This window comes from Drosophila tropicalis, unplaced genomic scaffold, assembly GCF_018151085.1.
Source record: "Drosophila tropicalis isolate 14030-0801.00 unplaced genomic scaffold, ASM1815108v1 contig_867, whole genome shotgun sequence".
NCBI lineage: Eukaryota > Metazoa > Arthropoda > Insecta > Diptera > Drosophilidae > Drosophila > Drosophila tropicalis.
Window position 1 is genome coordinate 34,666 of NW_027173362.1, and position 25,789 is coordinate 60,454.

The 25,789-nt window shown below is 43.2% G+C and overlaps 6 protein-coding genes across 8 annotated transcripts; 5 read left to right on the top strand and 1 right to left on the bottom strand.

Moving 5' to 3' along the window:
* The first annotated feature begins 3,783 nt into the window (after positions 1 to 3,783).
* LOC137583593 (uncharacterized) lies at positions 3,784 to 4,491 on the top strand. Its single transcript, XM_068298681.1, has one exon. It carries the CDS (start codon positions 3,858 to 3,860, stop codon positions 4,455 to 4,457), a length of 600 nt encoding a protein of 199 aa, XP_068154782.1. The 5' UTR covers positions 3,784 to 3,857; the 3' UTR covers positions 4,458 to 4,491.
* Positions 4,492 to 6,285: 1,794 nt separating this feature from the next.
* On the top strand, positions 6,286 to 9,164 carry LOC137583433 (uncharacterized). The gene has a single exon (XM_068298466.1). It carries the CDS (start codon positions 7,217 to 7,219, stop codon positions 8,333 to 8,335), a length of 1,119 nt encoding a protein of 372 aa, XP_068154567.1. The 5' UTR covers positions 6,286 to 7,216; the 3' UTR covers positions 8,336 to 9,164.
* Positions 9,165 to 12,765: 3,601 nt separating this feature from the next.
* On the top strand, positions 12,766 to 14,877 carry LOC137583515 (zinc finger protein 853). Its single transcript, XM_068298573.1, has 2 exons — positions 12,766 to 14,145; positions 14,307 to 14,877. Exon 1 carries the CDS (start codon positions 12,873 to 12,875, stop codon positions 14,010 to 14,012), a length of 1,140 nt encoding a protein of 379 aa, XP_068154674.1. The 5' UTR covers positions 12,766 to 12,872; the 3' UTR covers positions 14,013 to 14,145; positions 14,307 to 14,877.
* Positions 14,878 to 16,165: 1,288 nt separating this feature from the next.
* Positions 16,166 to 19,152, top strand: LOC137583618 (uncharacterized). Its single transcript, XM_068298707.1, has 4 exons — positions 16,166 to 17,388; positions 17,548 to 18,198; positions 18,253 to 18,885; positions 18,939 to 19,152. Exons 1-3 carry the CDS (start codon positions 16,301 to 16,303, stop codon positions 18,542 to 18,544), a joined length of 2,031 nt encoding a protein of 676 aa, XP_068154808.1. The 5' UTR covers positions 16,166 to 16,300; the 3' UTR covers positions 18,545 to 18,885; positions 18,939 to 19,152.
* Positions 19,153 to 21,009: 1,857 nt separating this feature from the next.
* On the bottom strand, positions 21,010 to 21,583 carry LOC137583507 (uncharacterized protein DDB_G0282077). The gene is made up of 2 exons (XM_068298560.1): positions 21,426 to 21,583; positions 21,010 to 21,353 (listed from the first exon to the last, which is right to left on the bottom strand). Exons 1-2 carry the CDS (start codon positions 21,463 to 21,465, stop codon positions 21,139 to 21,141), a joined length of 255 nt encoding a protein of 84 aa, XP_068154661.1. The 5' UTR covers positions 21,466 to 21,583; the 3' UTR covers positions 21,010 to 21,138.
* An 897-nt stretch (positions 21,584 to 22,480) lies between these two features.
* On the top strand, positions 22,481 to 24,574 carry Muc4B (Mucin 4B). 3 transcript variants are annotated; one of them, XM_068298679.1, is made up of 3 exons: positions 22,481 to 22,735; positions 22,837 to 23,518; positions 23,552 to 24,574. In XM_068298679.1, exons 1-3 carry the CDS (start codon positions 22,657 to 22,659, stop codon positions 24,465 to 24,467), a joined length of 1,677 nt encoding a protein of 558 aa, XP_068154780.1. In that variant the 5' UTR covers positions 22,481 to 22,656; the 3' UTR covers positions 24,468 to 24,574. The 3 variants fall into 3 exon arrangements, with proteins under 3 accessions (XP_068154780.1, XP_068154778.1, XP_068154779.1); XM_068298677.1 differs by having other exon boundaries at positions 22,483 to 22,735; positions 22,837 to 24,574; XM_068298678.1 differs by having other exon boundaries at positions 22,483 to 22,735; positions 22,840 to 24,574.
* Positions 24,575 to 25,789: the final 1,215 nt, after the last annotated feature.

The following is a 25,789-nucleotide window of genomic DNA, read 5'->3' on the forward strand; positions in this document are numbered from 1 at the left end:
TTTTTGGGAGCTTTTTTTTACCCGGGTGAGATAAAGTATGAAAATCTTTGGGATCGGACTACTATATCATATAACTCTGGAACAAAAATTTTTGCAAAAATTGGAGTATCCCCATGAAATTTACCAATATAATAGAATTTGATATAAAATCTCAGATCCCAAAATTTGACCCTGATCGGATAAATAGAACATGAAGCAAGTAAGTCGACTCGTCGACTTGGGTATACCATACACCTGGTGAAACAAATATTTCAAATTTCGAAGACCAAATGTATGTCTATTAAATTGTTTTTACATGTCTTATACTATGTGCTATCTCGCTCACTCTACAAACACACGAGCACTCTAGCGCCGCTACTAGCCAACGTCCAATTCTGGCCTTGTGGACCGCGTAGTAAAATACGTTCATACGCATATTTTACATGTTTCTAGTCCGATTTCAATAAAATTTGATAGTTTGGTAGAAATAGGTAAGATAAACTAGTATGCCAAATTTAAATACGATAGTCAAAAAACTAAAGGAGGAAATCGTTTTTTTCTAAATTATGGAGGCGGAAGTGGGCGTGGCAAAATGTGAAAATATCTTAATTCTCTGCGCATACTATGCCAGTATACATACTAAATTTGGTGACTTTAGCTTTGTTAGTTTTTGATAAAATCAGTTTTGTTTAATTTACGGGGGCGGAAGTGGGCGTGGCAAAATGTTTAAATAGCCAATATCTGCGCGTCTATTGAGCTAGTCTACATACTAAATTTGATGTCGGTAGCTATCATAGTTTTTAAGGAAATCACTTTTATGTAAATTCCGGGGGCGGAAGGGGGCGTGGCAAAAAGTTTAAACAATTAGTTTCTGCGCGCTAACTAACCGAGCATATAAACCAAATTTGATGAACTGTATGTGTATGCGTGCGTTGCTTTGCTTAGGGAATGAGGGAAGAAGAAGAACAAATTGTACATAGTATGAAGAGTAAAATTGTTTTGTTTGTATATTAATGAATTGAGTTGCAGAAAACAAATTTTGAACATGTGAAATTATTATTGTCAAGGACTGCAAGGGTATATAAACTTCGGCATAGCCGAATTTAACTTCTTTGATATTTTTCATTACGTTTTGTACTCGCACAGCTCAGACTAATGTTGGCCAGGCTAAAACTGAGCCTTTAAACCGAAGCTAAAACTCAAGATCTGCCACTTCCTCCAAATACCTTGCCAGTGGCGGAATAACACATTTGTAAGTAAAACTTTTACTTATTTTCAATATTGGGGGTACTCAAAGTACAAAGTATTTGAATCAATGTTGTTTCATACAAGGAAAGGCGAATATGAATGACAATTAGTCAATTACTCGAATGATTATTCTTTGCAGACAAGAGGAAATGAAAAACTCAGTGAAGAGACTACAGACTTTAAGTGAACGAAATAAGTTGATTGCTTAGATTTGCCGCCCTAGGCCCAGCTTTGCAAGGTTCTAGAGCAAATCCGCTACTGTCCTTTCTATAGGACCAACATCAACTCCATTTTCATCTCCCTCTCATACTGTGCCCCAAATTATAGGCAATACATTTTTTGTTTCCTCTGTGACGCACGCGATTCGCATTACACACATATGTGGCATGGTGTGGCGTGCTAATCTGGCCGCCAATAACTGCAAATTAGATTAGTGAGACGATGCCTAGGATGCGGGGTTGGGTGTAATGGGGAATGATTCGTTGGATGTGCCTGTGTCCGACGACTGTGTGGTCGAGTGCACGGGAACTTCCAACTTTCATCATCATTGCGTGTGGCATTTAATAAATCTCAACAACAACGGAAAACAAATCGACACTCAAACTGCAATCCCAGGATGCCAATATACACACACACATCCACAACCATTGTGTCTACTGAGCTTGGGGAGGGAGGAGTGAGGGCATCCCACACAGCTGCGAACTAATGAAAGTAATAGAAAACTTTTTCGCATTCGAGTTGCAAAACGTATAATGATAATATCTAAATGAGAAATGGTTCTAGGCCCTGTGTGTTTTCCTTTAAGTGACGCCAAGCTGAAAGGAATCATAACGAATGAATGGTAAAAAAGATGTAAAATTATATTTTATTCAATTTCTATCGATTTTCCACGTAACTCACCGCTTTCAAAAATAGTTTTTGCATCGGTAATGCTGACGCCAGCGTCGCCATTCAGTCCCAGACAAGAATCACTTACGGTTGGTCACTCAACCACTCGACCACACCGGATCTGAACGGTCCGGACCAGACCGACCCTTCTTATAGTATTTACACGCATCAATGGCGACCCACCGGCTCTCCTTCGCTCTCTGAAATGATGTCCACTCACTAATCGTAAAATAAATTATTTTCTTTTCCTTCTGCCAAGATGCTCCCTGCTTGCCTGTTTGTAAGTCATAACTCTTACATCACTCCCCCAAATGGATAAATGAGCTCGCGCCATCGAGGGAAGGAGTGAAGCTTAAGTTAATTGCATGGACGGAAAACGGGGCTTTTGTAGACTAAGTTGGCCAGGCCAACTTTGGCTGGTTTTAATTGTTACTAGCCACATTTGGAGCTTAGCCGAATCACTTGCGTCAGATTAGTTAAAGTTACACTCACAGAAGTAAGTATGTTTTGCACATACATAAGTAACTACATGGACCTCAACACTAACTAACAAGTTTTTCATTGCAAGGGAAGCCTAGATGTCATAAAAATATCATATCGCTCATACGACGTGTGGACGTCGTCACAAAAATGAGTAATTAAACTATAAATTAGACAAGCCATGCATTTATTATGTAATCAACATTCTTCTCCATAGATAATATTTAAACAAATGGAAATTTTGGAAATTTTTCTCTTCGGAAAACGTTTTACAATGTTTTAAGAAGTTCTGGATAAGCAAAGGATAAATTCCTTAAACTTTAAATCGTATAACTTATGAATTTAGATTAGGGTTTTGCTTGATGCATGGTAAGATGGATTTCATTTTATTTAAGTCTCTATTTTAATACATTTGCAAGCAAATGGGTTTTCCAACACTGTCAAGCCACGAAAACGAACGGGATATGGAACAAAAGTTTCACACTTTGCAATCTAGTTGGTAATCAGGTCTGACAGTTGCGTTTAATCGAAAAGAATCGGCTGAGAAAAAAAGAGATTGAGAGAAGGGCGAGAGAGAAGCACAATCTACCTGAAACACTTTTTTGGGCGCATTTTGGCTTCCGTTTGAGGTCCATTCAATGCGGAAATCCTTGAAGTAGATTTCAATCAGAATTGCGGTTTATTGTCGAATGAAATCTCCAGCAAGCACAAAATTTTTCATTGCGACACGTGCCAGACATAACAGGACCCTCAAACAATAACAACTAAAACAACGATACGAAGGAACAAGAGCACGGAGAGAAGGACTAAGGACAATGATGAGATGTCGCGACATCATGCCCTCTCATTCGCCTTCACTTTTCGTACTCTCTCGCTCCGGCTGTTTGGTTGTTGTCGTTGTTGGTTTTATGCAAATTTTCGTGGCCATTCATTTGGGGTTTTTTTGGAGTTTTTGGCAGTTAAATTCGTTTTTTTCGGAATGTTTTTGCCGCATTTGTACTTGATTACCCTCACACACACATACGCACACCCATACTTATGCAGAGCGACTTTAACTGCAAATCGATATTTCTGTCTCCGGTTCTGGTCTGTATTGAAAGAGAAGGCAATCTGCTTAAGAAGTCGAAATATTTAACTTAAATTCGTTTAAAAAATATTTTTGGGATTTCTCTAAACACATTCTCCTTGAGATTTCATTCAGTGTTTTGTTTTTCTGATAAGTAGTGTACAAAATTTGTTGTAGTCTTCATCCTAAATACGAAATGATACATAGGGGATTTAACAGTGCTCCGCGCCGTCAACTTATACCGAATCTGTTCAGCAATGTTCTCAAAGTGATTGCCGAGGCAGATCATCCATTGACCCATCATGAGATTGTCGAAGCTGTTTCCGAGCGCATGGATCGTTCCGATGAGGAACTGAAGCGACAAATAACCGTCAGCCTTCAAGATGCCCTGATCTATGGTTATTTGCGAGTGAAAAACTTTCGCTACTCTATAGTGCAAAATCGTTTGGACCCCAATGAGCCGCGCGATATCAAAACATTTAATAAATTGCCAGTTGCAGTTGCAGTTGCCGAAACAACGAAGAGTCCTGATGCATTAAAGTTGGAACAAAGGTCAAGAGATGAGCAGAGCACATCGAAAGGAGCTGGAGAACAGCATCCGTCTACACATGCACGGAAGGCTGATAATGAGGCCGAGACTTCAGAGAGCGTTCGCCATCGGACGCCAGAGATGACAACTCTGGCAAGTGAAAGCATACAGCCTAGCAGCGCTCAACCAGGCACTGAAACGGAAGAAGAGACAAGTGTGACTAAAACTGATCTGAGACCCAGAAGACTACAACGGAAAATGGAGTGACCCGGGAAAAGCTTAACCAGAATGTGTAGACAATCAGAACTCATAAAAAATTGATTTAATTTAAAGCCTACGTGTTATTCAATGGTGGAGAATAGTCATTCGTGGTTATAGAATCTGCCGATTTCGCCGCTACACGGATTACTATTGCCTTTGTATTTGATTCAGTTGTCAAGGTGTTTTCAGGTAGCTCTTGGTCCATTTGTCTATGAGCTTATGCGACTTAAGTCCGTGGGTTCTTGCAGTTGGCATAACACAGCGTTAAATAAGGTTATTTAACCTTCTCGCACCCCCTTGCTTTGTGGACTTAAAGTGCGACTAAGCTTGTATGGTTATATCAACATTGCGAAATGGTAACTAAGATGTTAGTGGTTTGACCCCAATCGCGTATCGCATATGTTTGATTTGCTGTCAGGCTGGCGAACCGCAGAAGTCCTACTCCCTCACTCTGCCTTGGTCGAACTGAGTGTTATTATTGGTGTCATTTGTCAGGGCACACATGGGGGAGGGCACTGATTGTCGTGATAGCAACTGGTATTTAAAGGCTCTAAACAGGATGCAGGACACAGGCACTCTCCTTCCCCGCCCCCGTAGGTCACTACATTTGAGGTTTAGTCACGCTTATGATGTCCTTAGTCAAGCGCCGTACAAACCGTTGACCTGGCACCTGCAAACACACGCACACACACACAGACATACGCATTCCGGCACACACATTTTCTTCCTTTGCTTGGCTCTGGACCCAGCATCATATGTGTTAATACCTGTTTAGACTGTTGCAACAACTCCCTCTTCTCTAACCTCCTCTTGCCCCATCTTTACCACTGTCTCCTCGTCAAATGGCAACCTGCTTGCTATCTTGGCACTTGTCCTGGCATGTGTTCTGTGTCTGGTTATTTTCACGCCCGTTGGCCGGGCCAAGCGAGCATGGCAAGTGCATTACCATTGCCCACACCCACGCCCTCTCCATACACCCACTCTCGGGGCCAGTTCATTTAGTACTGTGTGTGTGTGTGTGTGTGTAGGAGTGTGTGCGTGTGAATTCAGAGACAGAGAGAGAGAGACAGAGACCAGTGACTTGACTTGCTCACTTAAATGAGATTTTTGCGGTGCGTAATTTGAAAATTGTAAAATTAGAGGAGACTGATCCGAAATGAACCACACAAAATTCACTAAATTGGAATGTTTTTGATGTGCTCATTTGTCTTGGGTTGGTCAACCCAACGAATTTAGTGTTGAACAGGAGAAATACGGTAGTTAAATCGTTTGTGTTTGCTAATTCCCCTTAAGCCAGGTCTCGTCTTTTAAAACGTGAGTCTTGGTAAACAGGAATATTCAATTAAATAATTCGGAGGTCTTGTCTTATTCGAAAGCAGCTCTATTTATAACTATCAATTTTCATCAGCTTTAGCGTTTAACCTTTACACTGTCATAGCTTGTTCATGGTGGTGACCCCAACGATTCCAGTGTTGGGTAACCGACAATGCGTGTTTTCTCTTCTGATTCCACTTGTTGGGTTGAGTTAGTTGGTAAGTAGGACGCCCTTTAAGGACTCTTACTCTGATGCCCTTGGGGCTGGGGCACGTCTTTCTCTCTCTCTCTCTCTCTCTCTCTCTCCCTCTCTCTAACAAAAGGTTGCGATTCCAATGACTTTTCTCTCCTCATCGCATCATGTTGGCCGCCCGTTCTCTTATTTATTTAGGGCATAACTTTGTAAATCGGTTGAATTTGAGTGAGCGTTGCCCTTTTTGGGCAAGTAGGGAAAATTTGACATGGAAATTTGTGTATTTTGATTCAGTCAATTCCAATTCAGCATTTTTCGTGTGCGTGTGTGTGTGTGTGTGTGACACAGTGGATATATCGAAACACTCTTTTTTTGTTAAATTTTTTCCGGACAAGAGGGCGGGTAAACATTGAAATCGACAGATAACTTAGCAGTCGCCCTATAGACTTCACTTAGCCCTGGTATTATATACATACACATACACCCCCTTTAATTCTATCGGCAAAATTTCTCTTTCGGCAGCACACAAAAAACTGTTATAAATTAACGTAACCATACCGTGTTTAACTGTTGGGTAATTTTGGGCCTTCTCAAGAGTTGCTAAAAGTCACGACGATAGTTTTGCCTGCCTGCGTTCGCTTTCGCTATCCGTTATCTTTTTACCACACACACATACATACAACAAAATAATTATAATAGTAGTAAAACATAAACATTTAAACTAACAAAAACAAGAACAAACAAAAAGGAAGAAATAAGAAAACACCCATAAACAAGGCAAGGAAGAAGAAAAAAAGAGCTTAGCAGATAAACCAAAAGTCCTGAACGAATCACTCCGCCGCCGTCGCTGCTCGTTCGAGCGAAAAGGATAACAGGAAGAAGACAAGACAGAAGAGGATAAGAAGCACTGGGGAGTAGAAGATGGAGAATCTGCATTTAAATTTAGGTGATACTCCCAAACATACGATTGTTGGCAAACATGGCATCATATTGAGCCAGAGCTATGGCCAGAAATTTGGTCATGGCCACAAGATGAATCACAACAGCAACAACAACATTAACAATAATAACAATCATCATAATGGTGGTAGCAACAATCACAATTTCAAGGTATCCGGAGATCATGAACATCATCACAATCACAATTACCATCACCATCACAGTCGTAGCCACAGTCACCAAACCCAGATGCAGCAGATGCAAATCCAAATGGAACGTGCCCTCAGTGGCGACAACAGTCTGAGTTTGGGCCATCATTATGATAGCAGCAGCAGTGGATCCAACGCTGGTGGTGGTGGGGGTCAGGGGCAGGGACAGGGACATCATTTTACCTATACACATGGCCAGACGTATGCCCATGGTATGGATAATGGTGATTCTCTGGCTGTGGTGTCTGGCATGCGTGAGATCAAGACCCGTACGCTGGGAAATCAAACGAGTTATCATCCCTCAACAAGTCCATCGGGGGAGTTCGTCCTATATGTTCGATCCTCAGGTCGAATTGGCAGCAAATTCCACGCTGAATGCCTCGGCCTCGGCATACAAACTCCGCGGTGGCAGCTCCGTTGCGGCTATGCAACAACATTATGGATTGGGATCCAACTCGCAGCAACAGCAGCAATATCAGCATTTGTTGCAGACGCCGCAACATCAACATCATCAGCATCAACATCAGTATCAGCATCATCATCAGCATCAACTCCATCAGCAACATTCACCGCATCAACATCATCAGCATCAGCATCAGCAGCAGCAACAGCAACAGATACAAACCCATATGGGACTCCTGCCCAAGCCAACCTACAGCGCACCATCGCAGTTCGGATCGTCTCATGTATTGAACACACCGTCCGAGCCGTGCGATTTCCAGCTGAATGTGGCCGCAGCCAGTTTCACACCATCACGTAAACAGGGATTATTGGGACTGCCGATATCCAGCCAATCGCAGCCCCTGCTGCAGACACCGCACGTGAGCTCGTCGCAGGTCTTGGTGCAGAAATCTGGACATGGAAATGGAAATGGAAGTGGACATGGAAATGGGCATGGACATGGCCAGACTTCGCGGTGGCGTCGCCAACCCCTGCCGGATCTTTTCAATGCGGTGCTGGGTCTGATGCGTGAGCTGAATCGCTCAGTTAGCTATCCTGAGATCATTAGCACACTGTCGGTTCGCTTGCAACGGACGGAGGCGGATCTGAAGCGTCATGTGCCGCACACATTGCACTCGGCCGTTACTAATGGGTACTTACGCAAGGATGGCAATCGTTATACATTGCTATCGGAACTGGAGCAGGTGGAGATAATGCGACGCAATCAAGAGGCAGCACAGCGGGCCAAGGAGCTGGAGAAGGAGCCGCTGTCGTGGCGCAAGCGTTAGGCTCCACCATCCCCCAACAGTCGCACAATTCTAATTGATATTGACGATGACCGATGACCGATTTACGATTACTTGAACGATGACAACGATTATGATTATGAACGATGATGACAAGGACAAGGACGACGATCAAACCCAACAAAGAGAGAGAAAAAGAAGACCAAAGAAAACTGAACATTTTAACAGTGGGCAGGAGGTCCGCCCGATGCTGATACTGCGGTCCACCCTCCCCGCCCCCCCGATTTTGGATTTACTGTGTTTTTTTTTCGTGTGTGATGCGGGCGTGGAACCACTTACATACATATGTATATCCGCATCCACAACTGCTTCTATACCAATATGCATATTTACCTAATTTTGAAAACGCAATCGCTCGACTTTGCTCCGATTGATCGATAGATATAAGTATGTATATATATACTTGCATATATGTATGTACACATAGGTGGCCCGTTTTGCATATTCCGGTTTCCCGTATCGCTGCCGATCCATCAACCAAGCCAAATAGCCGAAATGGTCCTTCAATTTGCGGACTCCCTGACTCGTGGGCTGCCTCTGAAAAATGGAGATGTGTATCGGATATATACGTGTACCTACCTACATATATGTACATATATATTTATTTTGGTAAATTTCGAGCGATTCCTGCCACGTTATTATTGATTAATTTAATTGAAGTTTTTTTTCCTTTTTCTAAAACGTGTTAATCACAAATTTGAGTTGTTATGGGTTCCAAATGATTTATATTTATTTGCAAACAATTCGGGTAAAATAAAAAATTGTAGTTTAATAATAAGTGTCGTGTGAGGAGGCGGCCAAAGCACGCGAATTAATATTATTATTTCATCCAATTACTTGTAGCCCATGATAGTCTAATGATCAAGTGGAGAAGTTGTTAACTCGCTGTTTTCTAGTTATCTAACTACAAAGTATTATGTGTATGTAGTTTGCTCTCCATTTTCATTCCCCATTCGCATCGCCATCCCCATCCCCATTTCATCCATCCACTTGTTCAGCTAACTAACTATTGTTGATGCAATGCCAGTTGTTGCCATTTGTTGCTGTTGTTCTTACAAAATATATAGAGCTCATCATGATTGTTTTGTAATTGGAATGCTACAAAAGCCCCAGCAAACAGTGGGTGGAATGGTGGTGAAAGGGGCGGCAAAGGCAGGAAATGAAGGCGCCTGACAGAATGCAAAAAGAAAGGCGGATGGCGGATGGTGGATAGCGGATGGTGAATGGAGTGGTACATCAGAAGGATGGGGAGAGGATGGTCGATGGACGGCGGCGGCGTCGTTGCTGCTGTTGTCGTCGCCGTCGACGAGTGAATGCCAACTCGACTAACAATTTGCTTCAATTATAAAAAAGCGTCGCGACAAAGTGGCGCCAACGAAACGGCGGGCGGTGAATGTGAGTGCATTGAGTGGTGTGGTGTGGTGTGGTGTGGTGGGGTGTGGTGGGTGAAAGGCAGAATGGGACATGGGATGCTGTTGCTTCTGCTGTTGTGAATGTTGATGAAATGGGTAAACACTGAATGGTTGGACAGGGCGAGGGCAAAAGTATTCGGTTGATAATCAGCATAGCAACGCAACTCAACTTCTGCTCCCAGCTTCAGGCTCCTTAAAGCCCAACAAATGCCTCAACATGGCGAGTCAACGACTGAATGACGTGGCACTGCCTCGAATGGCCGAGAAGTGGAACTGGAATCGAGACTGGCGTCAGCTAAAAGGGAGCTTCCCTTTGTCGAGAACTGATGGACACGCTCTTGTGTCATGGCCATATTCGCTTCTGTTTTCTTTATTTTTGTATTTTCTCTATCTCTCTCACTCTCACTCTCCCTCTCATTTTAGTCTCCCTTTTATAATGCATTATAATTGAGTTTCATGTTGGACCTTAGCAATTATCGTTGCAAGTTGTTGCTGGGCTGAGGACTTTCTCTCTTTCACACTCTCTCTCTTTCTCTCTCTCTCTTCCCATCCTGTACCTGCATGTTCTTGGGATTTGTGACTAGGATCCAATACCAGCTACATTTTACCATTTCTATTTCTATATCGATCTCCTCCTGGTGTTTGCTTGCATTTATGGCAGTCCATTGAACTTGTTTGTATTGTGTATGTATGTTTATGTGTGTGTGTGTGTGTGTGTGTGTGTAAACAAAAATGGCCACAACAACTTAGCAATTATCCGGCACAACATGCGAATCTCACGCTCCTTTCTGCTTAAGCCCATTCCCAGCGAGCATGGCGACCAGTGAGCAGTTTGTCCCATGTCCAGTGATGATTTAGTGTACTCATGTGATTCATAAATATCACTCATCAACGGTGGCTGATTTAAGGCTTAAGAGAGGGGACCTCGCACCTCAGACATTAGACCTTTGAGTAAGTATATTCGCTTTTGATCGAGGGTTAACCCCAGCAAAAGTCTAAGTAGCATCTTCTATCAAATTAGGCAAACTTAACCAGAGAAATTACTTATTAACTAGCCCTCGTCAGTTTGTGTGTGTGTGTGTGTGTGCGATGGTATGTAGTCACAGCCATTGTTCTTCAGTGAAAGCATTTACTACCAGTACCAGTAACCAGAATGTACACACAGAGGGAACTTCACTTTGTACCGCATGCCATAACATAACTGTTGGCCAGAGATGGAGAGTTTCGAAACGGACTGGACTGGACTGGACTGGACCGGACTAGAGGTCTGGGATATGGGATAAGGTCAGTCCGAGGAGTCAGAGACTGAGGTGTGTTGTCATTTATCATTGTAGCTTGTGGGAATGGGAATGTATGGGAGAAAGACTGCATGCCTTGGCCATTGAAGTTTGTGCACGATTCAAGCAAAGCCAAGTTTAAACGTTAATAGTTCACAGTTTACTTGATGCATTGTCACGTAGATTGAGAGAGAGAGAGAGAGAGACAGAGAGAGATAGAAATGTGTTACTGAAAAAGGAATACCAAGATAATCTCTGGCACACACAAACATACATACATACGTAGTAAATGGAGGGAAAGGAAAGAAGTATTTTAAAAAAGGTATATGCACAAGCAGGGGCAAATTGTTATTACCAATGAAAATTAATTACTACACACTTTCATTATGATTAACTTTTGACTTGAATTTGATTTGACTGCACCAAACAATAGGTTAGTAATTGTATTCATTTAGTTTTAGGTTAATTGGAATTTGACCAGGGGTGGCGGATTTTGGTTCCCCTATTCCAACATGGTCATAAATTTTCTTGCATTTTGCTTGCCATTTGTAATTTATTCGCATATTTCAGTGTGACAGCCTAAAATTATGCTACAAAATGCTTGGAATACCCTATAAAGCATAGCCCAAGCATCGCAATGTGGTGGTTGCCCTGATGGCGGGAAAGAGGCATTGGAAGGGGATGTGGGGGCGATGAAATAAGGGCACAAAACTCTCTGCGCGCTACTAAACGCATTTACGTGTCAAAACTAATTTAATGTGCCGCCCGGGGGCCTGGCGAAACGAAATGAAACGAAACGAAATGGAACGCAACGGAAACGGAAACGCACTGTGCCACCGAGTGGCATGAGCCCCAGCGAGTTAACCGACCATATTTTGCTTATTTATTTGTTCTACCACCATAAACCCTCACACACAAACGACACATACACGGACACGGGGAGAGTGTAACACCCACATTTCTCACCTAATAAAATTACAATGGAACGCACCCCTGATGGCTTTCGCTGGTCTCTAATGCTGTTCACCCTCACATGTTGCTCCAGTTTGCCCCTTCTAGATACTTTCCCCATATTGTTTTTTCCTTTTTTCTATTTTTTTTGCCATGTATGATGTAAATTTAATTTTGGTTTTCACATTTTCAGGTTTTGCCATCCAGCATGCACAACCGATCCATCCAGCAGCGAAAAGTAGAAACAGAAACGGCAACAGAAACTGAAAGATGGCAAGTAAAGTGTCCTGCTGCTGTCGCCACTGTCCCCTGAGGCTTTGGAACAGCATCAACATCAGCAACTGCTGCTGTAGCTGTAGCTACTATAATACTTCTTTCATCGTTGTTCATGTCATCAACATGGCATATTGTACGCCTTTTGTCCAGTCAACCAACCAGCCACCCAACCCACCAACCCATCCACCCACTTGCAACCCCCACACCGACCTATCACACACACACACACACACCGGACTATGCGGATAGACATTTGCCTGCATTTTGATTCCCAGGCGTGTGACTTGTCTTGCTCCTGATGCTTTTATCCTAGTCCTGGAGTATTCATTCGATTGCATTTCTTTTCAATAACTTTCGTTTTTTTCAATTAGATATTTCCATCCGTGATTTCTGTCGGGATTTCAATACATCTTCTTATCACACTTTTTGTGTTGTTGTTGTGTTTATTTTTTTAAATCTACTTAGCTTTGGCTTTCCTTTTATTTAGATGTGTATGTAAAACTGTCGGCTATATAGAATTTCTCACTTTAGCTTTTGATAATCCAAAATTCCAGATATATAAAACAGAGAAATACAGAGCAAAAGTGTACACAAATACAGACGATGAATCCTTTTCGACAGCATCGGTATGACCCTGCAAACAATTTAGAGGAACGGCTTCAGCAGCAGCAGCAACAACAACTGCCACAAGATCAGTTGCAGCAGGCTCAGCTGGAAGTCATCCAAGAAGCAATTGAGCAGCAAGAGCAAGAAGAAGTAGGACATCAGAACCGACAGCTTCGGGAGCAACAATTTCATCAAGATCTGTTACGACAGCTGCAGCAAGATCTTGATCAACAAGAACTCCAGCATGAAGAGCTTCGAGAGCAGATCCGGCAGTTAGAGCTCCAAGATGAAGTACTCCAGCAAGAAGAAATGGAACTAGCTCGGCAATATCTGATTCAGCCGGAAAAGCTACAAGGAGCACAGCTCGAGCAGCAAGAGCAAGAAGTAGAGGGAGAGATCCGACAACAACTGCATCAAGATCTGTTACAACAGCTGCAGGAAGAGCTAGACCTGCAACAGGATGACCTGCGACAAGAGCAACTTCGACAGCTTTTGCAGGAACAACTGCAGCGACAACTGGGGCAAGAACTGCACCAACAACTGCATCAAGATCTGTTACAACAGTTACAACTTCTTCAGGAGCAAGAGCTGCAGGATGAACATCTCCAGCAGGCAGAGCTCGAGCCGGGAGACCTTCAGCCAGACCAGATCCAGCAATTGCAGCAACTTCACCAGGAAAGTCTTCAGGAGGAACAGCATCGGCAACAACAACAGCGAGAGCAAGTGGAGGCGATTGAATTCCCATTGTTGGCTATCCAGCAACTGCAAGAACAGGACAATCAAGAGCAGCGGGACAATCAAGAGCAGCGGGACAATCAAGAGCAGCGGGACAATCAAGAGCAGGAACAGGGTGATAATCTAGGACAGGAACAGGACCCAGATCGAGAGCGGGAACCATTGCTGGCACAGGGCCAAGAGCTCGACGTGGCCATGCCCTTGCCACACCCGAATCAAGTTAATATTGAACGTTTCATGATGAGTATGCGCATCGTTCTGCAACGCCAGAGTGTCCATTTCGATATTGGCGGCGGAGATGGCATCCTTGTGTGGAACTGGCGACGTCCAACTCAGGCCACTGGGCAGCTTGGCCAAGGCGATGGCGATAGCCCGGAGAATCAGGAGTTGCCCACATTGTAAACAGATCATAAATACGGAGAGAGGAGGTAGAGAGAGGGCGAAGGGGAGTATCCCGGGAGGAGCCTTGAATTGGAAGGACGAAACGTGCGTATGTGTGTGTGTGTGTGGGCGGTCGCTGAGTATTTTGTATTTTGTAAGCTTGATAACAAATTATTATTGTGATTTGGTTGATTGGTCATGATGCAATTCCTAGCCGAATACACCATCTCGGCAGTGGCCCCATCACCAGCTCACATCAATCACATATTGTGCTATTATTATTATCATCATTATTATCATTATTATCCCTTTTAGCTTGTTTATATGGCTGACAGGCAGACGATGGCAAAACGTAGACTCAATGACTATAGAACACGCACGCATATAATAATTTCCTGTTCAATGAGCAATTACCGTAATAAAGATACATCTCGGCTACTGTATTATAAGCATCGCAGATGCGGAAATCATCTCCTGCCTACCAACGTACCAAAAATAACCCTGCTGGACCCCCGATGACAATGGCAATGACTCTGCGGCTGCTGATGATGAAGATGACAATGATGACGATGTGTTGATGATGATGATGAGGATGACGATGATGACAATGTTGGCGACAAGAGCTAAAAATACTGGAATGAGATTAAGATAGGCGTGACAAAGAGATGGCAACTATTGTTTCTAAGGATTATTGCTATTTGCCTGACATGGGAGCTGAAAGAGCGATTCAATCTGCGTCACATAGTCGTCGTCGTCGTCGTTGTTGGAGTTTCCAATGAAAGTTATAACAATTCCATTCCATTGTTCACAACAATTGCATTGCTGCTGCTTGTATTAATCATAAACTAAATATGCTTTAAATAACAAACTTTAAATTTCATCAAAATCAACTTGAAAATTCTTTGAGTTTCTAAGGCAAAGATGAGGGAAAGCTTAGTATACATTTCGAAGCGCGTGTATATCAATCAAAGGAGGAAAGACATAGACACCGACACAGAAACAGAAACAGACAGACAGTTACCATTAGCTTCAATAGAAGTCACTCGTACGGGGATTCGAGTTGAAATTCCGGGTTTGTCTGCCGCCATTAACAGGCAATGGCAATGGCAACCAGCAACATTGAGCAGCTGTCAGACAGTGGAAGCATTTTCAAGTTCGGTCTGGGGCTTGGGGTTTGAAGGTTGCTTGCAGTGCTTGGGTGCGGGGGTATCCTTTGTTTTCTTCATCAAGAGCACATTTTATTGCTTTATGCGTTTAATGAAGTGTTGCTGAGAGAGGCAGAAAGCGAGAGAAGAGAGAGAGAGAGAGAGAACCCCTGGGAATTGGGTCTGGGACTACAACTGAGACTGAGACGGGCACGGTCAGAGCGTGCAACCCTTCGCTTTCACTTTTTGGGCTCGCTTTCACAGCATCCACATATCAAACATTTGTGACAGCGTATGACTGGCTGACTGGATGACTGGCTGACGGTGTAACTGACTGACAGACTGATTGATTGACTGCCTACCATCCAACCCAGACAACTCCTGACTAGGTCTGTCTGTTGACTCACACTCGTTCACATGTAATGCATAAAGAATGAAGCTTAAATAAAAGTTGGAAGATGAGAAATAGGATTAACTTGTCACACAATTGAATTTAATTTTCCATACACACACACACACACACACACACCCAAAGCATCTTAAAACCATCCCCCACCCAACCCCTGCTCCACCCACTCTAAGCAGTTCCTTTTCTTTTGGTCCCTTCTGTTCCTGTTTCTGCTGTTCTTCTTGATGGTCTATTACTTTCGCATTGGGGAATAGAAGCTGCATTTGTTGTACTTCTGCCCGCTTTATCCTGCTGAATAATGCTTTTTGTGGTTTTGTTGAGACCCAACAACTCAAGTTTGGGTTCGCTTTTTTGTAATGAAATCACCCGAGCCTTCTCAGAGATTTGTCAAAGCAATCAATACCGTGGGATATATGTTGATATAACTTTCGATTGGTTCCTTTGTGTGCACGAGCCGAGATTGGCTCGAAGAGGACGATGTCATGTAATTGTCTGTTGGCAAATTGAGAAGAAAGTTGTCTCTAACCTTAAATCGGATAAAGGGGGGAATTCAGATTGAAAATCCCATACAATCTAGTGTGCCAAGTCAGTTCGAAAATTGTAATGTACACAGTTTTCCTTCGTTTCTTTATACACAACTAAAATTTCTCACGTGCGGGAGTTTTTCTATTTAATTCTATTTTACGAGTCTTTTTTTGTAGATGAACAATTTTTAAATACAAGTTTTAGTAACACTTTTTATCCTGAAGGCACACATGTCTTCTGTTCGCAATTCCGAATCGGAAGGCGAGATGGGCGTTGACTGGTCGCAAGTGCCAATCAGGAGTCGCTCCTTTTACAATAGCCGATTCCGCAATGTGACGCTGTTGCGGCAAAAGAATATGCCGCTGAGGACAACTGAATTGAGGTCCGGTTCTAAGACCGCCCAGTCGACATCACCATCGTCCAACTCCATGTCCACGTCCACGTCGGTAGGTCAGTCAAGTGCGGCGCGACGTTCGCTTTTGCCCACGCCACCAGCGGCAGTGGGTGTGGGTATGATCCCTCCAGTGGCACCATCTCATATGAGTACCCTGCCAAAGGAAGGGTCTCGCTACAGGGTGACCTCAACATCGAACCCGGAACCGCGACCCTATCGCAAAAGCCTCGAAATCTGCAGCCAGGACATTGGCGCCATACTGGGCAGGGCTGGGAGCACTGTGATGCGAGTGGAACGTCAATACAATGTGGCTGTCTATCTGGATCGAATGCGCCTTCTGCTGATTGTGCGTGGACGGCTGCAAAGCCAGGTGAACGACGCCCTGGTCGACATTTGTAAGACTATCTCCGAGAACCAATATCGGGGTAAACGGTCATCCATGCAACAAACAGCCCGACAATCAGCTGGTGGCTACAACAACAATAATAACAGCTGGCGCAGACAATCGATTCCTGGGATCTCTCGCAGGAAGTTTCCATTTCCAGCCAGGGAGTTCGCATTCATATATCACGAATCCCCGGAGGTAACCGCTCTTAGCGAGGCCGTCGTGGTGGCTCTACGCGACGCAAATCAGATTTTGGTGGTGTGCAATAGCTGCGAGGGCTTCGGCTTCTGCTGGCCGAGACCTGTTTGGCTTTTTGAGCAGGCCTTTGTCCAGTATGGAAACAACTGGGCCCAACAGCTTAAACAACGCTTTGATCGACCCACGGCCATTCAAGCTCAAGGTTGGCCCATTTTGCTACAGGGTCATGATCTAGTTGGCGTAACTCGTACCGGCATGGGCAAAACATTGACCTACATTTTGCCCCTCATTGCTGCACACCCTCCGACTAAGGCGACACCCTGGATTACCCAGTTCAGGAGCTGATGTGCTTGTCCTAGTGCCCACACGAGAAGCGGCCATGCAGGTGGAGTTGGAGTTGGAGAACTTTAGCAATGGCCAGATATGTTCGTAAGTTGAGTTTGGATCGAGGCACATTATCGTCCAGATTTTTCCTTAATTTTCGTTAATTTCCTGCTTAGTCTCCTTCTGGTGGATGGCTCAACAGATACATATTCGGAGTTAGATCACCGTGTGCAATGGATAATTGGAACTCCTGTCCGCATTGCCGAACTGCTCGATTCCGAGGATCTTCATCTGAATGACATAAGTTTGTTCATTATAGACGGCGCTTTTCGCATGTTGGCAATGGGCCTCGAGCCGTATTTGTATCGCATTGCCGAGAGTATGAGAATGGATCGGCAGACCGTCATAATGTCCATTAGGTGGGATGCCCAGATACATCGCTTTGCCCATAGACTCACTCTGCGCCCCGTTTGGGTCTGCGTTGGGCCCCGCCCAGATCCAAAGCAAGGTATTGACAGATCCGAGTCAAACAAAATGGTGCGGCAATTCGCTTGTATCCTCCATGAGCACGAGAAGTTCGGCAAATTGATGAGTTTACTGGGTCAAATGTCCCCTTACGACAATGTCATAATCTTCTGCAGCACCAAAGAACGAGCCGCTGAGCTATCCCTACAGCTGACCATCAACAACTTGATAAACGCCTGTTTGCATGGTCTGCTCGGGCACGAGGAGCGTTGGCAGATTCTGACTGACATAGGTCGCGGTTATCTACGCATAATCGTAGCCACCGATCAGGTCGCCCACAGCCTGGATATCGAAGATGCTATGTGAGTTTTTGATCACTCAGTTTTCTCATGCAGTCCTCACATTTTCCCTCTTAGTTGCAGTCACGTGGTCAACTACGACTTCCCGCCAAACATAGCCGACTATGTGCTGCGCGTCGAACGTACTGCCCTCTGCGGGCGCGTTGGCAACTGCATTAGCTATATCACTCGCAATATTGACAGCTTCAAGGCCACTCAATTGATTGACATATTGGAGGCTGGAATGCATGAAGTGCCCATAGAACTGCGTCACATAGCCCGGCGTGTAAATCAGAATCGCCAGTCGTGGCGCACCCCGAGTGCTTCTAGTTCCGTGCAGCGCCATGGTCCCTGCCCTTCGGGAGAATAGTTCAACCACTTGTATAAATGTTAAATAAGTTTTGTGTAGTTTATGTTTTCTAAATTTCTCGTCAGTCCCCTCCAATCCTCCGACCAAATTCCATCGGTTGGAACCCCCAACTTTTCAAGTACAAACGTATACATAACCAGAATATAGATTCTAGTACATTTTGCAGCATTCCTAAAGAGAGACACCATATCTCAATTACGTGAGCCTTCAGAGAAAACGAGGCAGTTAACCTTTCATGGCCCTCATATATGTATTAACCCTGTTGGCCATGGCTTCACTTCAGTTGCCAATTTGAAGCAGAATGCACGTGAAACAAATCATATACCTTACCATAATCTGCTGTAAGTATTTTCACAATTTTCAATGGACAAATCTAATTTCTATACTCTTATAGTCACCGCTTGGGCAATGGCTGAAACATCGAATTCAACGACGCCGACGACGACGGAGCGACCGACTCGTCGTGACATAATTAAAAATTTTGTTGCCCAAGTGCAGCAATTAATTGGCAAACTTATGCAGGAGCTGCAAAAAATTAAAGATAAATAAATTGTTGTAATGTGAAATCAGAGTCAAATAAATGGCTAAATGTGTGTGATTCACATAGAGTTACTGTGTGTGTCTTTTGTGTGTGTGTGTGTGTGTGTGAGGGAAATATTTTCTATAATTCTTGACGTGACGTGACTACCTGTGGGGCATAAAATCGAAGAAAAAGGGGTCACACCAGAGTGTTAAACAAAAATGCCAAAAATTATTTCCAAACATAAGGAAAGTTGACATGGCCAAGTTTGCCTAAATTTAGTATACCCTTTAAAATTGCCTAGTCCATGGAGAATGATAAACTTTGCCCTGCTCAAGGAAGTCGAAAGAAGGCAAAATTTAGACCGACATGAAGAAAAACTTAAGGAATTGTTAAGCTGTTATAACAAATTCTTTAAGAATTTCATATCGAAAATTATTTAAGAATGTCGCTGATAGAATCTACTCAAAAATGCAATGTACCCTTGGTAAGGGTATGAGAACAGCCAAGAAACATAACTACAACAAACATGCAAGAAAATGTGTTAAGAAAATCTTAACGAAATTTCTCACGTTTGCCATAATTACGAGCAAAATACGTGACATGTGTTTTGACTGCGAAATTTTGCCATCGACAAGAGAGAGAGAAGAAAAAGAAAACCAAGAATGAATGAAGAAAACCAGTAGGGAAAACTCGGCAAAGAGTTGGGGTCGCAAGCAACTCTCCACCTCCTTCTATAGTCGTCTCACCCCTTGTCTAAGAACCTTTCCCCTTTCCTGTTTTCTTCTTTCTTTTTTTTTTTTTTGGCAAGCTGTGACCAGTTGTAATGCATATGCAAGACCTTTGCCGAGTTGTAAATGGTAATCATAATACTTAGCCAATAAAAATCTGTACGAATAACTTTATGTAGATATGTACATATGGTAAGCCAACCCGATGCCAACCCGATTCATAAACGACACCAGCAACCCGTGTGTAATTCATAAAAATCTCTTGTGCAAATGCTTGTGACTTTAGGGCCAAACATTAATAATGGCTGTAGCCAAAGTTGTTACTTTGAATAATTTAAGCCAAAGCCTGGAGAAGAGTGAGCGACCTTTAAGATGCTGTTGTGTGCGGTATGCACAGGATGGCTGTGGCAAGGACTCCCAGTGCGTTGCGTGATTGAATTGCTGCCTGATTGACAGTTGACAGTCGAAATTGATTTGGCTGTGTTGTCGCGTGGCTTTCGCTACTCTCAATGGTGGTTGAAACAATTCCATGAGCGTTCACAAGCTGAGGAGCTGAGGAGATGGTGATGGAGTTGGAGTTGGAGACGGTCCCCCATACATACGTACATACAAACAGCTACACTTATTAATCCCTCGAGTGCAGGCGTGCATAAGTATCGGGCAAATGGATTAGAAATTTTTATGTAACATTTTTTTGTTCTTTTTTGTTTTGGTCTGATGATGGTTGAATGGTAGGATGGCTTGGCTTGGCTTGGCTTGACTCCAATGTTGTATTTCAATTGGGTCTGGCTCCGTTTTTGCAGAGTGCCGAGTTCTGACATATGGACCACCTTCATTTGACATATTTGTGTGTGACAGTTAATGAACTTCTGTCATCTCTTTGTTTCTCCTCCGTGCACTAATCAAAGATGCAATCGATATGTGAGCGGCATAAGCAATCTGTTGATTAAGAGAACGGGAGCGCGAGAGAAAGGAACTGAAAAAGTTTGGGGTCGTAATGCAGTCAATTAATTGATGGATGATGTGCACAGAAGATTGGAAAACAGGAGAAGGGGGAAATTTAAGCCATAAAGAGTAAAGAGTAAAGAGCTTTATCGTTGGCAGAGAATATATTCTGTTAATTAAATGAAGGAAAAAACAAAATGGTGCGGACTCCTGCGAAGGACATTGCCAGTCAGGACACCACATTAGATATGGAAATTAAAGGAAAATGCTTTAATATTAATGCAGAACTTTCAAAATATTTATTTTTTACTCTCTTTCTAATACGTTTCACAAAATTGTTAACAAAAATTGAATTTAGTAAATGATTTCAGCTATTTGGATTTTTTTTTATATTTCATTTAGCCAAGCACTCCACCTGGTAGGGCGCCACCCGCGAGTCCAGTGGCCAGTCCAGTGACGGCTCCGGCTCCAGCGGGCAGTCCAGCGGCCAATCCACCAAGCGAGCCCAATGGCGAACCAGAACCACCAGTTAGACCACTGACAACTGAGCCGCCAGGGAGGCTGCTAAGTATGGAGCCTTGGGGGGCAGCAGAGATGGTGCCCAGGTAGCAGGCTGCAAGTGAAAAGATTTGCAAAATCAATCAATCAATTTTAATTAATTCATTTAATTCTCCGCCCTACTAACCGCACAAGAGCAAAGCAACGAAAAAGGTTTTGTTGAACATGTTGTTAGAGCGAATTGAACAATCGAACTGATTTCGGAATGGGATCCAATGTTGGCTTATATAGTCCAAATATGGCTTATACAGTATTCGGTGAAACGGCCTAAAAGCACGTTCTAAACTCTGACAATCGACTATTTAGACAATTTATAGCACATGACGTTCACTTTAAAGGCACATACATATGAGATATCTAAAGGTAATCGTCTCATAACATCCATAGATTTGCATGTACTAAATTAGATTTAATATTCCCTTTTTTTTGACACTTGCTCTCTCTTGCTATCATGCCATTGCATTTGCTCTGAGCTCAGTTTGTTTGTGTATTACAAAATGTTTTTTGTGTTTTTGTTTTTTAGTTTTAAAACATTTACGTTTCGTCACGTTCATGTTGAATAATTAAAATTTCGCATGTTGTGGGTAATGCCAATGCGAAATAAAAACGTGAAAACGTAAAACGTAAAAAGTAATAACAAAACAGAGAAAGAAAAAAGACAACAACAACAACACATGTAAATACTTAATTAAAATTGTTTGGCATTTTTTCACACGAACATTAATAAAACATTGTCTATTTAACTTTTATTTTCCCCATTATACCTAATTAGTTGTTGAGTATTTACTTTTTCTCCCCCCTCTGCCCTTCTGCCTTCTACCGTCATGTACCTGGCTAAATGGTTGATATTGACTGGCCGATTGATGGCCATCTCTGATTGAATTAATAAAATCATTTGCCTCCGCACCCATTTGCCTGCTGACCAAGTTTACGTGACCGAACCAAGAAAATTTGTCAAATGCTTCCGGAATGCAACGTCGAACAGAATGGGAGAGTGGTCAAATGGGTCGAATGGGAATCTCTGAGAGTTCTATACATTTTCGGTAATCAGTTATCAAGATGTCTATCGACAGACAAGTGCTACAAGCTGATTTGATAACCGAATCGAGTTCAGCCATATCACGTACAATTCACTCGATGTTTCCGCACATGTCCGATATAAAAATGAACCAGATGAATACTTTGAAAATCAGTTTAATTAACCAAATTTATAGAGCAGCAACTCCCAGAGCCAGCCACCAGAGACAACGGCAACGACAACGACAACAAAAAGAACATCAGCAACAGCAGCATACAAAATACAAAATAAAACCATACAAAACCCCATCAAATAAGCAAACCGAAAGCTAATTAAGGAAATGCGAGAAATTCCAGCCAAAAGGATGATGATGCCGTCACGTAGCTGTTTAATTGCTCTAGTTGTGGTGACAACATTAGGTAATTAGTATAATATATGCATGCCTCTGTATGCGTGTGTGTGTGTCTGTGTGTGGCAACTGACTAATTTCTAATTGATTTCTATTTCGATTTGTTCCCAGCAGCCATTTGTCAACCATGTTCCGCTCAAAACTCTACATTTGTGGCAACGATTGTCAGCTCGAACAATACGCTTCAGTCGGCGAATGGAGCGACGCGTGTGAATGAAACAATAACGATCAATATCAGTGAGATTATTGCGGCGGCAGCAACAGACAGTGATACAGAGACAACGACATCGGAAACTACATCATCCAGCACTTCGACAAGCACCACAACAACATCCGCAACAACATCGACTAGCACGACAGCAGCAACAACATCAACCAGTACCTCAACAACACCAGCAACAACATCCACTACTACTGCTGCAGCAACAACATCAACTAGTACCTCAACAACACCAGCAACAACATCCACCACAGCAGCAACAACATCCACCAGCACCACAACAACACCCGCAACAACATCTACCACTACCATAGCGGCAACAACTAGTACCACAGCAGCAACGGCATCAACTAGTACCTCAACAACACCAGCAACAACATCCACCACAGCGGCAACAACATCCACTAGTACCTCAACAACACCAGCAACAACATCCACCACAGCAGCAACAACATCTACTAGTACCACAGCAGCAACAACATCCACCAGCACCACAACAACACCCGCAACAACATCTACCACTACCATAGCGGCAACAACTAGTACCACAGCAGCAACAGCATCAACTAGTACCTCAACAACACCAGCAACAACATCCGCTAGTACCTCAACAACACCAGCAACAACATCCACCACAGCGGCAACAACATCCACTAGTACCACAGCAGCAACAACATTCACTAGCACCACAACAACACCCGCAACAACATCCACTAGTACTGCTGCAGCAACGACATCCACTAGTACATCAACAACACCAGCAACAGCATCAACTAGTACCTCAACAACACCAGCAACAACATCAACTAGTACTGCAGCAGCAACAACATCAACTAGTACCTCAACAACACCAGCAACAGCATCAACTAGTACCTCAACAACACCAGCAACAACATCAACTAGTACTGCAGCAGCAACAACATCAACTAGTACCTCAACAACACCAGCAACAACATCCACCACAGCAGCAACAACATCCACCAGCACCACAACAACACCCGCAACAACATCTACCACTACCATAGCGGCAACAACTAGTACCACAGCAGCAACAGCATCAACTAGTACCTCAACAACACCAGCAACAACATCCACCACAGCGGCAACAACATCCACTAGTACCACAACAACACCCGCAACAACATCAACTAGCACCACAGGAGCAACTACGTCAACTAGCACCACAACAACAACCACCAGCACAGTGGCGCCAGCAACAACAACTGAATCGTATTATCTCTCCACGAAATTACCTTATCCCTATAGCAAAATAACGACGACAAATAAGCCATATCGTCGCCACCGAAAAGGCCGCAAAGGGCGCCATGGTAAGAAGTGGCGCCGTCGTAGCACAACAAGCACCACCACCAGCACCACCACAGCCGATCCCACATCCAACTTTCTGAACTCAAGCGATGAGTATGATCAAATTGTTGAATTAGCCGCCAATGGCGTTCTTGAACCTCTGCCTGGCCTGCCCCTTAATCTGGGCAACATTCATAATCAACGGATACCACAGTAGACGGGAAATCGTAAGACTAAATCAAAAACACATATTCTATAGTTAATTTTAGATGTAGTTTAAATCAAAATAAAGGCAATGTGCCCAATATAAAGCATAACTTAAAACTTTTGCAATTTCTCAAGCAATCGGTTAAATGATTTTAGTCCAGAAAGTTAACAATATTTATTCAATGTTTAAAGTAATCGATAAAGTGAGACTATTATCGATACCAAATCTACGTTAGGTAACTACATAGGTTAATTCAAATCCTATGGAACTTTCCCAAAGGAATAACTAGCAAAAGTCTTATAAAGTTACTGTTATTTTTTTAAATTTAAGGACAATCAATATATTCTTGGAGAGATTGAACCAACTCAATTATAAAACCAATTACTTTCATTATTGATTGTAATTGAGATTAGATTTAATGATTGGACGAAAGGAGCACAATTAAAGGACGAATCAACATTTGTGGCCACCTACCTTTACCCGTATCCTTATAACAACCTTTTACCTTTACTCCTTTCGGGCATGGTAACAAACTAAATAGAAGGCAAAAACTACATACAAACAGGCAAATAAACAATTTGGTGTGCAATTAATTTAGCAAACTGTTTGTTCAACACAAATAGCCAAGCACACACACACACACCCACACCCACACCTGCACACACAAACACTCACTCAAAGAGAACATACATATTTTGCCTGTGAGTTCGGAGTCCAAGATTTGGGAATTTTACTGGCCTAGACATGGCCACATACCCACATGGCCACATGTCCATGAGGCGCACTAAACAAATACAATTTAACTTCCACTTTCAACACATCACAACATGCTGTTACCACCCCCCCACCCTCATTCCCATCGCCTTCAACCTCATCGTCTCACTATCGTCCTATATTTCTCCCCTCCTTGGCAATTGACCCAACCCGATAATGGCCAGCAGCCAAGTCAATTAGCACCGCCTTGCAACGCATGCAATTAAAGTTGAACCACCACCACCACCGATACTATCCTGACCCCTCAGTCACCCACTCACCCATTCGCCCATTCGGGTCATTAAAATCTGCGCACAAATGTTGCCTGCCGGACGAAAGTTTTTCTCAGCTTTCTTTTCCATCCTCATCCCCCAAACCTAGTGGAGAAATTATTACTCTCACTGGCTGCTCTTAGGAAAAATAATTCACTTACTAATCAAAGTGACAGCTGGGGACTGGGTCAAGAAGGAGCAGCAGGAGGAGGTGGCAAGGGGCGAGGCCGTTGAACTGTGTGCGTCTACTCTTAGACGAGACCCAGATCAATGGCATCAAATGGACACGTTAACGTGTCACAGTTG